This window comes from Mustela nigripes, chromosome 6, assembly GCF_022355385.1.
Source record: "Mustela nigripes isolate SB6536 chromosome 6, MUSNIG.SB6536, whole genome shotgun sequence".
In the NCBI taxonomy this organism is placed as follows: domain Eukaryota; kingdom Metazoa; phylum Chordata; class Mammalia; order Carnivora; family Mustelidae; genus Mustela; species Mustela nigripes.
The window spans coordinates 9,180,980-9,195,936 of NC_081562.1; the positions used below are offsets into that span (position 1 = coordinate 9,180,980).

A 14,957-nucleotide genomic window follows, 5' to 3' on the forward strand; every position below is an offset into this window, starting at 1 on the left:
GGGTGCGAGGGGGATGGGCACCTGCCCAGGTCTAACCCACAGGCCAGAGGCAGGGAACAGACCCTGCATACTGGGACAGATAGAATGAAGGACGAGGTGTCAGAGAGGGAGCAAAGTCGGGCTGGGAGCCGGAAGGAGGCAGAGAGCCTAGCGAGCAGGTCCCTTCTGGTCCCTGCAGCCCTGCCCCAGGCTTCTTGGCAGGCTTGCCTCTTTCGGGCCCAGGCCCTGCGCTCTCCAGCTCCATTTCCCTCTCACAAGGCGCTCTTGGCCTTGGGAAAGCCCCTTCTCTGAGAGTGTCCTCCCACAACAGTCCTCTTTCCTGCCCGGCTAAAGCTGGGGTAGGAGGTCCTGGCTTGACTGTTTCTTTGGGCTTCCACCCACCTTCTTTCCTCCGGACTTACCTCTGCTGCTGCCTCTCCTGATGGGCTTGTCCCCGCCCTGCCCTTTGTCTGGGGCACTAGGGCTCCATTCTTCTCACTGGCCTTGTTTTAGGAAAGCCCCCATCTGGAGTGACCTTCTCGGCTGGCTGGCTGGCTGGCTGGCTGCCCAGCTGCCTCCCCTCTCCCCTGGGGCCCCACCTCCTTCCTGCTTTGGTTTCAGGGGTGGGAGGGCCCTCGGGTGGCTGCACTTCCTTGGGCTCCGACCCAGCTTCTCTCCTTCTCTGAGACAGAGCTGCCCTCCAGGGGAGACAGGCCCCACTGTGCAGCAGGACCCGGGTTTTGGCAAAGAGAAAGAGAAAGTAGGATGTCAGAGGGGTTGGGACAGCCTGGCTGAGGAAATCAGGAAGGAGGTTGGCTCCTGCGGCGGGAGGGGGCAGGCTCTCTGAGGAGTGGGGGGAGCCCTTTCCTCATGACCCCTGTGTTACCCTTAGAAGTCATTCAGTATCTTGTCAGGACTCTGGGCATCTGGAAAGTGAGGTCTATGGGTCAGATCTTCATCTCCAACCCTGGAGAAAGCAGGTGTGTTGAGCAGATCCTCTACCATAGCCCCCAGAAGCTTTAGGAGGGGCCTATCATTATCCGGACATCTTCAGTGAAGTTCCAGCACAGAGAGGTTAAGCTACTCTCTGGAGCCACACAGCAAACAAACCACAGAGCTGGACTCCTTCCAGGGGTACTGGCCTGGCTCCTCCCACTTCCTCCATGTTCCAGGACTGGGAATTGGAGGCTGGGGCGCAAGAAGAGGGATCTTGCTGCCCCCACAAGGCCTCCTAGGTCAGGGATCAGGGACCTGGACGTGAAGTGTGCGTCCTACAAGCTATCCACTTGCCTTTCACATGCCCACCAAGACCCCCAGATGGAAAAACTGGGATAAGTTGAATACTAGAGAGGTCCTAGAACTGCCACCTGTCACCCACAGTCCAGTCCACAGACACACAAAGTCCCTAGAGAACTTCTCCCACCTGGCGGCCCCCAATCACACACACCTGGTTTTGCCCTACAGGCTGTGGGACTGCCCTGAGGGGGGAATAGGAGCACAGGAAAGAGATGGAGGGTCTGAGGGAATGGCATTCCCTCTACTCTGATCTGTTCTCATGTCTCCGGCTTCCAACTTCTGGAAGAAGCTTCCAGAATGACCTGGGTCCGGGACTTTCCAAGAGAGTGATCGGATCTGTGTACTCAGGGGTTGGTCAAATTGACAGCTAAGATTCCTCTGGCCCAAGAAACAGGAAGCATGGGGGAAGGCTGAATGCTCGCTGGCCATCGGAGCTGGGCAGAGAACAGGGGAAGCCAGAGCAGGATGGTGGCAGTTTCGGAGGGAATGTCCTGAAAGCCCCCACAGATCTCTAAGACTGGCCTTCTGCTTGGTTCTTTTCTCCAGAAGAAGGGGATATTCTGAGCTAGACACTTTGGCCTGTTTTGAGGTTGTAGGCAGTCAAGAGGGGTGTCTCCCCACGTGCCTCCTGCGTGGGCAGCAGGACAGACTGGGGGGGACATCCTGAGCTCTTCTGTGTTGTGCCCTTAGCCCCCAGGCAGCAGGACAGACAGGGTGGCTTGGGGAGGGACAGGGGTCTGTGGCCACCAACAACTCACACCTAGCTGGCCAAGATCAGAGAGAGAAATGTGCCCCGGTCCAGGCCAACCAGTGGGGCCCTGCCACCGACTCCTCCCCCCTCGCCCCTGCCAGTGTGTCCAGGGGTCTTCGGCTCTGTGGGCAAAGAACCAGATGGTCCTGTCTCACCTCTACTGCTCGTGTTTCCCTGTCTCCCTGACTTGATTCTCGGCCACCTGCCACTTTTGATCCTGCTTTTTTGAAAAGTTCTGATGACCTCAGTCCTCCTACACCCCATCCTTCATTAAAAAAAAATTATTTAAGTGTAAACTGAGTAATTAATTTCTTGCTCACTTTCCATGGCTGTCTCCAGGCTGCAACCTGCTTGAAGCTTCCCCTCTGGCAGCAATGTGGGAAGGGGACAAGAGACATGGGAGTAAGGGCAGGTGCAGTGATGACCTGGAGAGAAGTGGTGGCGCTGGGGAGGAGGGGTCCAGGGCAGTGAGGGCTGGCAAGGGAAGCAGGGGAGGCAGAGGCAGCTCGGGCATAACCCAGGAGATAGATCCGCAGAATAAGGATCCTGCTTTTGCCATACACCTTCAGCTCCAAAAGGCCCTCGGTCATTGTCTGGGCTGAACCTTGTGTGGCCACAAATCCATCAGCTAAGGTCTCAACCCTAGTGCCTCAGAGCACCACGACTTTTGAGGTACAGATTTTTAAAAGATGGTTGTTAAAACGAGGCCCGTTAGGATGGTTCCGAATCCAGTCTGCCTGATATTGTTAGGAGAAGGGGGGACAGGGACAGGCTGAGCGACAGCAGGGGCGCCCCTCCATGAGCACAGAGGACAGACTGAGACGCCCTCACCCAGCAGCTCACCGTCAGCAAGGACCCTGGTTCTCTGAGAAGTCACATCCTCAGGAAGGATGCTTCTCACAGCTTCCGAGTTTCACACTTAGACGTACTCATGCCCCATTACTTTCAGTTTATTAACGATTTGGTTAATGCGGTGAGATGGTGTGCAGGAGGGAAGCGGGGAGGCTGAGGGGCTGGGGAGGGAGGGGCAGGCGGCTGGAGCCCAGGAGAAGGAGCGGCAGCGGCAGGGGGAGACCAGGAGCCTGAGCACGCCCTCACCCAAGAATATCCTGGAGCTCTTCGGCCAGCAAATCATTATCTCTTAATAGATCCCAACTCTGGAAGCGCATCCCCTTGTGGTCCACAAAGGTTTCCCAACAGTATTCATAATCTGAGGGAAAGAGGGACAAGGCCTGTCAGGTGGGCCCCGGGGGGCCTTCTTCTCATGACCCTCCCGTGACCTCCCTGCCAGGCGCCACCAGTCCTGCCTCAGTTTCCCAGGCTCTCCTCCCACGCATTCTCCCTACGGACATGGTAGTCCTCCAGCACCCCCTGCCCGAGTCCTACTCCCTCCCACAGTCCCGTCTCCCCAGCTCTTTCAGCTCTCACCTTCAAAGGACATGATGTCCAGATGGACCCCTGCACACCACAGCTTGTAGAGCCCGTCCTGGAAATCTGGGTCCCAGAAGTAGTAGAGGCGGGCGGTATAGATGCTCAGCGTGACGTTCCTGTATTCCTCCAGGAACTCAATCACATCCTCTGCGCAGGTGGGGCAGGGGCTCCACGATAAGAACCAGGTGACACGGTAATGCTCTTCAGGGGGCAGATTCTGGTCACGGAACCAAGAGAGGAAGCAGGCTTCTGCGTGGCAGGGAGCCTGGGGATAGACCTGGGAGAGGCGGAGAAGAGAAGGGGATCCTCTTGGCTGGCGAAGCGGGCGGTGGGTCCGGCTGGTTGCCGTGGGAGGAAGGGTGAGCGGGCAGGAGCCCAGGGGCGCGGCGTTTATCGATGTATCCTTCCTTTCCATCGCTCGCTGCACTGTCAGTTTTGACTGGGCCATTCCTTCCACATCAGTCATCAATTCCAACATCCACTCTTCATCCATCCACCCAACCATCGATCCATCCATCCATCCTACAGGCATCCTACTGGCCCCAGGCCAGGCCCACTGGGGTCCAGGCTGGTTCCATGGGTGCTGTTTGCTGGGGAGGGCCACACAGCCATGCTGCCCCGCAGGGGGGCCTCTAGCCCCAGGTGTCTCCAGAACACTTGACACGTGGCTTGTCTGAATTGAGATGTGGGGCAAGTGGAAATACCCGTCTCGTTCCAATGACAGTAAAAATGATGAATGTAAAGGACCTCGTGAGGAATTTTTGGATGATTTATAACCTGAAATAATCTCTTAGATCTATTTCCCAATGCATTACCAATACTAAGCCTATCAATTTCTCTTAAGTCCTTGAACACTGGTACTAGTAGACCTCAAATGACATATGTGACCCTGATGTTTCTCTGGGCGAGTACTGGGGTACCCCTGACCCAGCCCACAAAGGCTCTCTCCTGCAAAGAGGCTTTGAAAAGCCTGCAGTGTGAGGAGAGAGGAGAGGGCAGGGGTGTGGTGTGGTGGCAGGTCTCTCGGGAGGGACAGGTGGTTAGGGGCCAGGGCAGGGGGTGGGGGTGGCCTGGCTCCAGCACCTGCTGAAGCTGGTCAGGGTGCAGTGGCAGCCTTCCAGGGAACAGGTCTGGGAGCAGACCTGGGGCGGGCAGACAGACAAGGGGTGCGGGCACTCCCCTGAGGGACCAGAGGTCCAGACGGGTCCAGATGGGTCCAGACGGGTGCGTGGTGCGGCGGGGGAGGACCCGACCGGCAGAACCATCACTAGGGCAGAAAATGCTCCAGTGTCCAATGGCCCTGACATTCTAAGGATGCTCTTTCGTCCAAGATTGCTAGAGGCCGAGCTCCATGAGAAGACTTGGAGACGGATGCCGGCGGACACTCTGAACAAGGCTCACGGGCTAAGTCAAACCTATCCTGTCTCCAGTTCCAGGAGGGTCAAGCAAGGAGCTCGTGGGCCAAAAGCGTAGGAAGATGTCGGGGAAGGAGGAAGGAGCAAGCCCCGCGGAGAGCCCCTGTGCGACATCTCATTCCATTCTATCCCACCTTCCCAGCTGACTCGGCTCCTGCTTGTCAAGGGCCTTACCTTGTTCTGAAAGACGCCCAGGTCATACCAGGAGTCCTCCTCCCCCTCTCCTTCCACATGGAAACAGAGGTAGCAGAGTTTCCGCCCTGAAGCATAGCACAGGCTTGGGAAGTGGAAGAGGAAGGTTCCAGGACTAATCTTCTCCAGGGGGTCTCTGGGGGCAAAAGAAAACAGAAAATGCAGAGAGTGGTCCCTGGAGTTATCCCAGGGCAGCGTGGAGGTGGAATTGGGAGAGTGGGGGGTGAGGAGGGTGGGGCTCCCAGCGCAGCTCCCCACTCTGGGGTCCTGAGCATTGCCTTCTGCTTTTCCAGGCTGGATGGGGCAAGGGGGTGAGGAGGCGGCTACTGCCAGGGACAGCAGGGACAGGGACCGTCCTGCTCCTTCCAGCCACGCTGATTTTCCTGCTCATGCATTCCCCAACCCTTTAGAAAAATTGCAAAGGTAAATAGGAACCCCCCCATCCCCAGAGGACAGTTTTTTTCTTTTTTAATTTTATTTTTATTTGACAGACGGATTACAAGTAGGCAGAGAGAAAGAGGGGAGGAAGCATGCCTGATGTGGGGCTCGATCTCAGGACCCTGAGATCAGGACCCGAGCCGAAGGCAGAGGCTTTAACGCACTGAGCCACCCAGGAGCCCCGAGAACAGCTTTTCTAATTCTGCAATGCAATTCCTTCCTGATTTTTTAACCAATGCATTTTTTTTTTAATTGTATCAGGTTAATGGATACCTTCAGACGTCCAGGTTACTATTCTAAGTGCTTTAAATATCTAGTCTCACAGAGTCCTCCTCAGATCCCCAGGGAGTCACCCCAACTGTAGAGGGAAGGAAGAAGGGGCAGGAGGTGGAGTCGCCTGGCCCCGCCCAGGGCTGGTGAGTGATGGGCATGTGGTGGGTCCCCAGGCAGGCTCTTTCCAGCAAGAACCTCCCATGACAGTGGTGGCAGCAGGATGCTGTCCTCGATGTGCCTTTTCCTCCATTTCAATTTAAATATGTGCGTTTCTCCCGACTGTGGCATCTTCCCCAACTGCGTGAAGTGAAGCTGGGCTGGGGGTAAGGTTGAGAACTGGCTGCATTTACGTGTCTGCCCGTGATTGGGAGAGCCCCGCAACAGGTGACGTCACCCTTTGCCTCTAAGAGCTAAGCTCCCATCGTGTACGTTTTCTGGAAAAATCCATCAAAGTGATTCAAACTAAATCCACCCACTGCTCCGCCCATCCTTTAGTTAAACTCTGAGTGCGAACAGAGCACAGAAACTTCCAGAAGAAAGCCTACACAGGTCGGGAGGGGTAGGCCCCACAGACTATCAGACCCTGAGGCTGGTCTGGAGGACCAAGCGGCTGGGTAGAGGCACAGGAGGGGCGTGTTCAGAAGCAGTAGTGGGAGCATCCCCAGAAAAGGGTGAGGACCCGGCAGGAGTGGGTCCCGCAGAGAAGAAGCTCAGAGAGGGAGAGCAGGGAAGCGGGACTGCGGGAGGAGGAGGCCAGGGACAGAGGCAGACGTGGGCGGGGCTACCAGGAAGGGGGAGCTGCTGCGAAGGGGGTGGGAGAGCCGCAGACAGGGAGACTGGTGGCCGGTACCTTGGGTCGTGGTGCCAGGGGTCCATTCCTCTCACCAGCCTTGCTTTAGGAAAGCTCCCAGAACTGATACCTCCCAGGCCACTGCTGGGGATGCCCCACCTCCTTCCTGCTTTGGCCTAGGGGGGTGGGGTGGGGTGGGGTAGGTGGGAGGGCCCTCGGGTGGATGCACTTCCTTGGGCACAGACCCAACATCTCTCTTTCTCTGAGACAGAGCTGCCCCCAGGGTGGAGCCCCACCATGCAACAGGACCCGCGTTATTGCAAAGAGAAAGAGAAAGTAGGATGTCAGAGGGGTTGGGACAGCCCGGCTGGGGAAGGCAGGAAAGAGGCCTTCGGGCCAGCTCCCAGAGAGGCAGGCTCTCTGGGGAGTGGAGTCACCTCATCACCCCTGAGCCGCCAAGTCTGGGCCCAGGTGCTGCTCTCCACTTGTCTGATGAATGCATGGAAGAGAAAAGGAGTGTGGATATGGCCTTAGGACTCTGGTGTTTTCTCCTGACTCCCCAACAAGGAGGGCTCGGGTGTGCTTTGAGCTCCTAATTCTGCAGTGGGTCCCCTGCCTAAGTTCCCTCAGCCTTCATCTGTCAGAGAGGGACAGATGGAGAGGGAAGCCACGGGAGAAGAAGGGACAGCTTTAATTTCTCTGCCTCTTCCCAGGACACTAATCCCCTCATGGGGTCCCACCTTCATGGTATGATCTAAACCTAATCACCCCAAAGACACCCCTGCTCCAAATACCACCACACTGCGGTGTAGGGTTTCAACATAGGAATTTAGGGGACCCACACATTCAGCCCATAACAGCTGTGACTGATGGGATTCCTTTTGTTGGCTCAGGGACAGGATGGCTGACCTTGTCACACTGCCCCATGAGGGGTGAGTGTTGGCTTATACCGGGAGCTGAATCTCCAGGCTGTGTGGCTGCATTTCTGGAGATCGGAGGTCATGTTCCCTGCTAGGTCACGGGAGGCCCAGAATGTTACTGATGGTAGCTGGGCCAGGGCTGTCCCTAGGGGGATGGGGATTCCCTGGTGGGAATAAAAGAAGCAAAGCCCTGCTGGCTGGGAAGTAGATGCAGAGCGGGTGCAAATTAGAGGAGCTGTCCCTGGAGCTGGTATCTCAGGTGGAGACTGTGGGCCTCCATCTCCTCTGGCCTGAGGGTAATCCTGACAAAGGAGTGATGGGCACCGGGTCCCTCCTGCTGCCTCCCCAGCCTGGGCTCTTTGGCTGGGCAGGTTCCCTTGGCTGTTACTTTACCCTTTATTATAAGCCCCAGCCTTGACAGGGGGCATTTCCACGCTGTCATGGAGGTACTTCCCCTTGGGTACTGTCCCGCCTCTGCTAGAAAGAGAGAGAGCAAAAGAGGGAGAGAAATTTGGGGAAACATAGACATCTTTGTGGCCGTGGGGTCCTACCCATTAACATGGTATATACCTCAATTTATATAGGTCTTCTTTTTATGTTTTCAGCGATTCTTGCATTTTTTCATAAAGGTGTCACACATTTTGTTAGGTTCACTTCTAGTAAACCTTTTTTTTTTTTTTTTAAGATTTTATTTATTTATTTGACAGAGAGAGATCTCAGGTAGGCAGAGAGAGAGAGAGAGAGGAGGAAGCAGGCTCCCTGCGAGCAGAGACCCAGATGCGGGGCTCGATCCCAGCACCCTGGGATCATGATCTGAGCCAAAGGCAGAGGCTTCAACCCACTGAGCCACCCTGGTCCCCTCCAGTAAACCTTTTGGGAGCTATTGTAACCTTCATCTCCCTTCATACTTTTTATTTTTGCTGTTGCTAGTAACTGGGAACACTATTAATTTTCCTATACTGAAGTTGTATCTACCTACCTCACTGAGAACTTGCTTACTATTTCTAGTAGTTTCTGTTCTTTTGCAATCCCGAGAGCCCTTGTGCTTTATTGTGGCTCCTGGGACATTGACTTGGACAACAGCACAGTTGAACAGTGCCAATCATAAGGGGGACTCTTCTATTCTTCCATTTTAAGGGAAATTCTTCTAAGAGGGAAATAGAACATTTTAAGTCCCAGGGCACCTGAGTGGCTCAGTCAGTTAAGTGTCTGCCTTCAGCTCAGGTCACGATCCCTGGGTGCTCTGATTGAGTTCTGCATCAGGCTCTAGGGAGTCTTCCTCTCTCTCTGTCCCCCCACCCCACTCTTTCTCTCTCTCTCTCTCTCAAATAAAAATAAATAAAATCATCAAAAAGAAAAGAAAATGGTAACCCCCATGTTCTTTATCTTTTCTTTTTAATAATTTTTTTTAGTATCGTTGAAGTCCTATACTCTTTAAATCATTCTTGGTTTGAGTATTTGTTTACTCCAAGTTTAATTATGATTTTTGCATCTATGTTTATAGATATATATGGCTATTATTTAAATTTATATGTACTATATGTAATATACATATAAAATCACAAGCACAGTACGAAGGTGCGTACGCGAGTTGTCTTTCCGCAATGCCGGCTTTATTCAGTCATAAAGCAAGGTTAACGTAATTGTAAAGCAAGTTCAGGATTCAAAACTCAATGGCATTTCATATGCATTTAACTTGACTCCATACGTGTCACACCAAGCAAAGCACAAGACAAGGTTACACAACACACAAGATACAAGGGTTAAGAAGTTAATGAACCAAACTCGAAGGCGGTCTGCGGGAATACAGTTGAGATGAGGTCTCCATCCAGTCCAGGTCAGCTCTTGGCACTTGCTGTCAAGCAGTGGAGGATCTGTGTTATGTTCAGAGATCGATTGGGCAGAGACTTTGGCCATAGTTGCCTTTTTGATGCAGCCAGTTGTAGAAGGATCTGCATCTGAAGAGATGGACAGTTCACGACAGTTTGTTTTAAAACTCCTTTGGAGTTTAATCAGCCTTTGCCCTTCGGTCTGTTGGTTATCGGTGTTGGGTGCTATCAACCTGTGCTGGTTTCAGGGATATTTGTTCTTATCTGCAGTGCCTTTGGCTGCCTACATCACTGCTTGAGATGAGTCATGGCTTGACCCAAGCGACTTCATCTTGCTCTCTACAGAGCTGTCTCGCTCTATATTCCCAGAGGTGGGATTGCTAGATCATATGGAACGCACAAGGACTTCTTACGGGACTCTGACTTTATGCCATTGTAGGGGCAGGTTAAGCAGTGTCGGTAAGGTGTTCTCTTCACGTCTGGTGTGTAGCAGACATGATGCCCATGGGACAAGCGCTTTGGGATGGGCCGGTGGATGTAGAGTGTGAGAGAGCAAAGACAAACTAGAACCTAAAGGATGAGCTGTAGAGCTCGAGAGGATGGGCAGAAACCCATTTCCTTGTTCTTGGTCCTGACTTTAGTGGTCTGGGTGTCCTGTGGGGTCCTGTTAAAAACAAACCTCAACTGAGTAAATTTGAAGATCTAATTGGCTTCTTTAAATGCTTCATCCCCCCTAGCAAGTAGAGATGCTCTGAGGCATTGTACCACTGAGGGTTTTCACAGGTAGAGTATCGAACAAGCAAAACAAAAAAAGGGTTGTTTCAGGCCCGGACATCTTCTTTTTGTGGAGGAGGGCTTTTATCAAGCGGATGACTTCACTAGTGTTGATTACAAAATTTCAGATTGACTGTTAAGAGGTCACATTTTTAGGATGGATTGAGCCTGCAATGGAATCGTGGCTTCTTGTCATGGGGAGCAACCGACTCTATTTTGTGCTTGTGTTTTGTTTCTTAACACTTCCTTTGCCACAGAGCTAGCAAACTCGCCTCGCTCCAGGGTGGGAGAACCCCAAGAAGGATGCGGGGACATTTGTTACAGCTGTGGTTTCACACTAAAGAGGTGAGTCAATTCAGCACCTCAACACAGGAGCCTGTTAGGAAAGCCTGCTTCTTCAGAGCGTCCCACTCCATTGGCCAGACTAACCTCTCTCGTGGCCCACCCTTATCTAACACTACTGTAAGGAGAATTAGGCTAAATATAGTTCAGCCTGGCCAAGTCCATGCATCAGAGCTGCTGCAGGGAGGCAGAACTCTGAGAATGCATTTGGGATTACCTGGAACCTACAGAATTGACAATTCAACAATATAGAGCCTTCTGAGCCATGAACATGGTATAGCTTTCCATTTTTTTTGTTTTTTTTTTTAACGTCTTCTTTGCTTTTTATCAGTAACGTTTTGTAGCTTTCAGTGTATGGATCTAAGACACTTTCGCAAGATGATGTTTAGTGTTGTTTTCAGAGACAGATTTCTGGTAATAATAGCAAACCCTCCTATCATGTTTATCATAGGTCCGGTACTCTTCATAATACATGTAGATATAAATATAAAGAAATTCATTTAAGCCTCACAAACACCTAGGTGAAAGTTCTCTTATTATTCCAATTTATATGCCTATAATTTGGCTAAGGAACTTGCCAGATGTCATAATCCAGTAAGTGGTAGGGGCAGGATTGGAACTCAGGCAGCTGGCTTCCAGAATCTCTCCTCCCGCCACTACTCTATACTGCTGGGTAACAGCTGCTGGTGTTCACACAATGGCACAGAAAATCAAGACTGATGCTCTGTGAATGTAAGACTTGAATCTTCAGATTTGTTGAACTAGTTCTAAGCATTAATTTTATAACACAGCAAGATCTCTCTCCCTCAATCGCTGTGGTGGCAGGGAGGGACATCTTCATCTCTATCTTACATTATTCTAAATTTCTGAAGATTTGCAGATTTTTTTTCGAATGAGGCTGTGAAACATTATCAGTGAGCAGGGAAGCCACTAGAAGGCTGGTAGAGCCCCCTATTAGCAAAATAAAGAGAAGGAAAAAGGTGGATAGGATTTCCCTTGAAAAGAATCTAAAGGAAAGACCTCACATTTAACTCCTCCCTGGTAGTCAGGGAGTACACACGAGGACCAACACCAGAGCCCCTATCTGATTGGAAAATATCAAAGAGACTAACTGAATGCGTCAGTGAGGGGTATTCTGGGGAAGGAGCAGAGCTCTGGCGAAGCTCAGCTTGGATGGCCTCAGTTCCTCTTACACCCCTTACCTTATGGCCTCCTGAGCTCTGTCACAGTCTCCTGCCTGCAGCCAGGGCCCATGACAACAGAGCTGATAAAGGAAGTGTCTTGTGCTCATTGAATGGAATATTCTGCAGCTGGGAGAACTGAAGATCTACAACCACGAGATACAGGTCACCCCTCAAGGGTTGGGCGGCATGGGCAGGAGGCACGGAAGAAGAGAATTTCTTCTTACTCAACCCATTACAAGATGCTTGGGTATTTTACTAGATGCCAACCCTATTAAATTTTTTTTTCAAAATATATACAAGGATGGGTTCCTAATGAGTTTTGTTGTGGTGGTAAGTAATACACCCCATGCTGATTTTAAGGAGTCCTCTTTTTAGGGTCCCCAACTGAAAGGCAACCAGAGTTGCGGAGCCAAGAACAGAATGGGCAGTGGGATGCGACAGAGCCTCCATCCATGGTGTCCATAGGTGCATGCTATTTCCCAAGATGGACTGAGCTGGGCATCTGAGGGCAAGTGGGCTGTGGCTGTCACTCCAGTAGCACCTGGACATCAGTGTGAGGGAGCAAAGAATGCTGTTTCCTCCTTTAAAAGAGCAAGGATGCAAAGACGTACTCCGAATTCTAATGAGGAGCCCAGAACGACACCCGGACAAAGGGACACAGTAGGGCATCATCTGTCTGCAGTGAGCCAGGGATGTAGCTCAGGGTCCAAGGTGGCATCTCAAAGAAGGGCTTTTTCAGGCCACGGTCATGCAAGGCGACTCATGCCAGGACTTCTCGGAGAGGAACGTCCCAGAGGGTCAAAGACAAAACTAAAGGCCTTAATTCATGCTGGATCTAAGAGCGATAAAGAAAAGTCATGTCTAGTAGTCAGAGGTGAGGCTTCAAGGGAAGGAGAGAGGCCACCATGACGGGCAAGCGGAGAAAGTGGCGTGGGAGAGAAGAACCAGGGTCAGAGAGGAAGAGAGGAAGAGAAAACACTCCGGGCAAATGGAGAGAAGCAACGGATCCACGAGAAAAACGATGGAAGGGGGCAAGGAGAGAGGGAGGGAGATACCGAGGAAGGCAGGGAGGGACACAGGAACAAGTGACTGACCAGGGACAGCAGAGCTCAGCGGAACAGAGCACAGGGACTAGAAAGAGGCAGCAGGAGCCTGGGGGGAAGGAAAACCGACAGAAAGGAGCATCTCCCCCAAAGGGAGGAAGGGCCACTGAGTGGACAAATGGGAAGGAGCGGGGGGATGGGCCCAAGTCGCCCCATCCCTGGACCCTTCCTGTACCTGGGGGATGGCCAGGCCGGGGCTCGGGGGTCTCCCTAGGGTGCCTGAGTCCTCCCGGCATCCCGTGAGCTCTGTGGTGGGAGAGGAGACAGGTACCTTCCCTGCAGGGAGCAGAAGCCGCCCTGCCACACAAACCCCCTGTCTGCGTCCTCGTCCCCACAGGGACTCTGTAATTCTCTCCAGGGTCACCTACCCCAGGACCCTGCCCTCACACTCACCACAGGCCAGAATCCTCCCCCTGGGGGCTGGCTGGGCTCTCCCCAGCATCCCTGCGTGACCGCTGAGCCCCGAAGACAAACCCCACCGTGCCACCCCCCTCGCCGGGTCCCAGCCCCTGTCCGTCTGCTGGAATGACCCGAGTAGGGTCCTGGCTGCAAAGTCCTCAGGCAGGGCTGTCTGTGCTCAAGTTAGGAACGTAGGCCTTCAGGGCACATTCGGAACCAGGACTCCGGGAAATGGCCCATGGGACCCGGCAGCCCCTGTGTGCTCCCAGCTACCCCAGAATGTTCTCCAAGCACGTGTGCCCCATTTCCACATGGCGAGATTCCCGCCCACAGGGAAGGCAAGTCTGGCTCAGTCCTTCCCTGTGTCCCCCAGCCACTGAACAGCACCCAGGAGCCCCGCCTCAGGGACCCACCACTGCGGGACCCAGGGATGCAAGGCCGGGCCAGGCAGTGTCCTGCCCTCAAGGAGATCGCGGTCTGAGGCAGACAGGGGAGGAGGACCCGGGACCCCACCTCTCCATCCCACAGATCCCATTCTGTCTGCCCGTGGACCCCACAATCTGGACGTGGCCTTTTAGCCGAGGGGACGACTCAGGACAGGGCACCCTTCCTCGTTGTCCGTGCCCACCGCACGCCGCCAGCACGACTGTGTTACACATGCTGGGAGGACAGGTATGGGGTTGGGAAGGGCCCCGCCAGCTGCACTTTCTCCCCGCCCGTTGGGTGTGTCTTGGCCTGTCCCTGCCTGGTGCCTGTCTGTGGAGGACGTCCCTGGGAAGCCCGTTGGCCACCACTGGCCAGTTGCATGGCTGGTAACATAGGTAAGTCTTGTGACACCCGTGTCCTGTCTGAGAGAGAGAAAGTTTTCTAGGGGCATCTGGCGGGGGGTGGGCAGGACAAAGGAAGGTGCAGAGGGTTTTCTGGGATCGAGGGTGGTGCTTTTCCTCTCTGTGTCTCCAACCAGTGGGACCAGCCTGGGAAGCTTTGGTGGCATTTGCCGGTGGCCCCTGGGCTGCCCATCCCTGAATTCAGCTGGTCCATAAGGGCACATCTCGTGCTTTTCTCTGTTGGAGTTGGGGACACGGTCACCCTGAGACCCAGGGGCTGCCTCCTGCCTTCCTCAGGCCCCCTATGTGTGATGACTGTCCCCAGGGCCCCCGCCTCAGGTCACTGATCCTCTGTCCACATGGCCACTGGGCTTCCTCCCTGCCCATGGCCTCTGACCCCACGGGTCCGAACCCAAACCCCTTCTCTCTGAGGGGGCAGCTTAGGTGGCCAACATAGGACTGTCTAACGGGGTGACGCTGCTGACCCCATGTGGAAGGTGGCCTTCCTCCACGGTAATGTGAGCTCAGTGTCACAGGGATTTTGTTCCAGAAGAGAGGCCAGGACCTGGTTTGGGGCTGATCTGCTCCCAGGCACAGGGGGGTGGGTCCTGCTCCTCCCCTACCAGGTGCTCCAGATGCAGCAGGGCCAGGGGTGGGGGGGAGGGGGTTCCCCAGGGGCTTTTCTCAGCCTACAGTGGGAGAGGGTTTCCAAGCAGCATGTCACAGGGATGTCTGTCCAACTGGACAGATGCTTTGGCATCCGGTTCCTGGGGATTTCCTCTGGCCATCTGCCTACAATACCCGACGACCGCTAACACTCAGTGCAGCGGCTTCCTTGAGAACACTGCATGCTGGGACCCACGCAACACGTGCTTGTGGGGGACTTGTGGGATCCAGTGAACCGGGGATCCTCCCCACGTAGAACATCGTGTGTCCTTTTGAATATCGATGCTGTCCCCCCAGGATTTGAAGAGTGAGCATTCCTTTTGGGACAGGTTTCAGACTTGGGGCAGC

At 53.7% G+C, this 14,957-nt stretch overlaps 1 protein-coding gene across 1 annotated transcript in view; it reads right to left on the bottom strand.

Annotated features, from left to right (window-relative positions):
- The window catches only part of LOC132020229 (DNA dC->dU-editing enzyme APOBEC-3B-like), a 12,756-nt gene extending 6,004 nt beyond the window's left edge, over nt 1-6,752 (bottom strand). Inside the window, exons 1-4 of the mRNA XM_059404441.1 lie at nt 6,626-6,752; nt 5,047-5,200; nt 3,455-3,734; nt 3,125-3,236 (exon numbers count right to left, since the gene is read on the bottom strand). Coding sequence (XP_059260424.1) covers nt 3,125-3,236; nt 3,455-3,734; nt 5,047-5,200; nt 6,626-6,651 — 572 coding nt within the window. The 5' untranslated portion in view covers nt 6,652-6,752. The remainder of the gene's footprint in view (nt 1-3,124; nt 3,237-3,454; nt 3,735-5,046; nt 5,201-6,625) is intronic.
- Nucleotides 6,753-14,957: the final 8,205 nt, after the last annotated feature.